Raw genomic sequence first — 1,595 nt, 5'->3', positions numbered from 1 at the left:
TCTTTTCAAAAGGATGACACTGGTTTTAATATATAGCCATGCACTGCAGAATGTTTTGGCCAATGACAGACTGCATAGATGATGGTGGTGCCATAAGATTACTATATCATATACCTTTTTAATATAATATTGTACTTATTTTATTGCTACATTAGAAGTGAAAATAAACTGTGAGAACCTGCAAAAATGTGCAACCTCATGAAGATTATGTAGTAATGGAGGTGCCCACTGTAGAAGGTTAAAATTGCCTTATCTTGTAGGAGGTACAAGGACTATACACACAAAGGGCATCAATGGTAAGATTATTGACAGCATCTGCCATCTGGAATTTATGCATCAATGGGAAGTTTAAAAGTAAGTTTAAGGGCTGGGAGCTGTGGCTCACACCTGTAATACCAGCACTTTGAGATCATCAGGTCAGGAGTTTGAGACCAACCTGGCCAACATGGCAAAACCCCGTCTCTACTAAAACTACAAAAATTAACTGGGCGTGGTGGTGGGCACCTGTAGTCCCACCTACTTGGGAGGCTGAGGCAGGAGAATCACTTGAACCTGGGAGGCGGAGACTGTAGTGAGCTGAGATCGCACCACTGTACTCTAGTCTGGGTGACAGAGCGAGATTCCATCTCAAAAAAGAAAACAAAACAAAAAAGTAAGCTTAAGGAAACATTGGCCACTTCTGACCTCTTAGCCAAGGTGTACAGATGAGAAGACAATGGAAAATGTCTAACATTTCTACAAACGCACTGGTTTACAAAACCGACACTCTCAAACGATGTTGAAATTTGCCCGTGGGAGGAGATCCCTATTTTAGAATGTTTGAATACATTGATTCTCCTGCTGGATAGTTTCCTTTGACAGAAGAGTATTTTTTTCTTTGTTTTTAATTTTCTTCAGTTTTTCCCTGTCAAACTTCCCCACTTTTGACATGTTTGGCTTATAACTCATCTTGACTAAGGAAAACCTGTGGCTCACTCTGGACTAGATAGTAGCACCATATTCTTACTGTGTTTTTTCTATGGTTAGATAGACAAATAGCATTGTGTTCCAATTGCCTACTGTATTCAGTGCAGGTTGGTGGCCCAGGAGCAATAACCTGGGTTCATAGTAGAATATGCCATCTAGGTTTGCATAAATGCACTCTATGATTTTCACACAATGATGAAATCATCTAATAACACATTTCTCAGAATGTGTCCACATCATTAAGCAACACGAGACTGTAATTGTTTTGTGTCTGGCTGCTATATATGACAACATCAGCAGTTGAACAAGGCTGGTTTTCATTGTAATCATAAAAGTAATCAAAAAGTAACATTTGTAAATTTAAAAGAAAAAAGCTTATATTTTCTACAGAAGGAAGATTTACATCCAAAATTGTTTTTAAATAAGTTACAAGTTTAAAGAAATGGGCATAATTAGGTTTCAGATGGATCCCTTTTGCATCTCAACCCAGGAGCAGAGAAGATTACAGTTGAGAAAATCTTGGGCTAGTTGTTATTTTGTGTGCAGTTTTCTTAGGGTTTTCTTAGGTCTTTTACTTAAAGCCTTAAGACATTACATAACAATGAGCTTGGAAATCGTGTTTTTCTCTT

The 1,595-nt window shown here is 38.0% G+C and overlaps 1 protein-coding gene across 1 annotated transcript; it reads right to left on the bottom strand.

The window, feature by feature from the left end:
- Nucleotides 1-810: 810 nt before the first annotated feature.
- LOC108529818 (thymosin beta-15A) lies at nucleotides 811-948 on the bottom strand. Its single transcript, XM_083287443.1, has one exon. The coding sequence runs from the start codon at nucleotides 946-948 to the stop codon at nucleotides 811-813; it is 138 nt and encodes a 45-aa protein (XP_083143569.1).
- Nucleotides 949-1,595: the final 647 nt, after the last annotated feature.

This window comes from Rhinopithecus bieti, unplaced genomic scaffold (assembly GCF_001698545.2).
Source record: "Rhinopithecus bieti isolate Rb0 unplaced genomic scaffold, ASM169854v2 scaffold_6439, whole genome shotgun sequence".
In the NCBI taxonomy this organism is placed as follows: Eukaryota; Metazoa; Chordata; class Mammalia; order Primates; family Cercopithecidae; genus Rhinopithecus; species Rhinopithecus bieti.
Note: the sequence above shows the minus strand (reverse complement) of the source record. Positions and strands in the feature narration are given on the sequence as shown.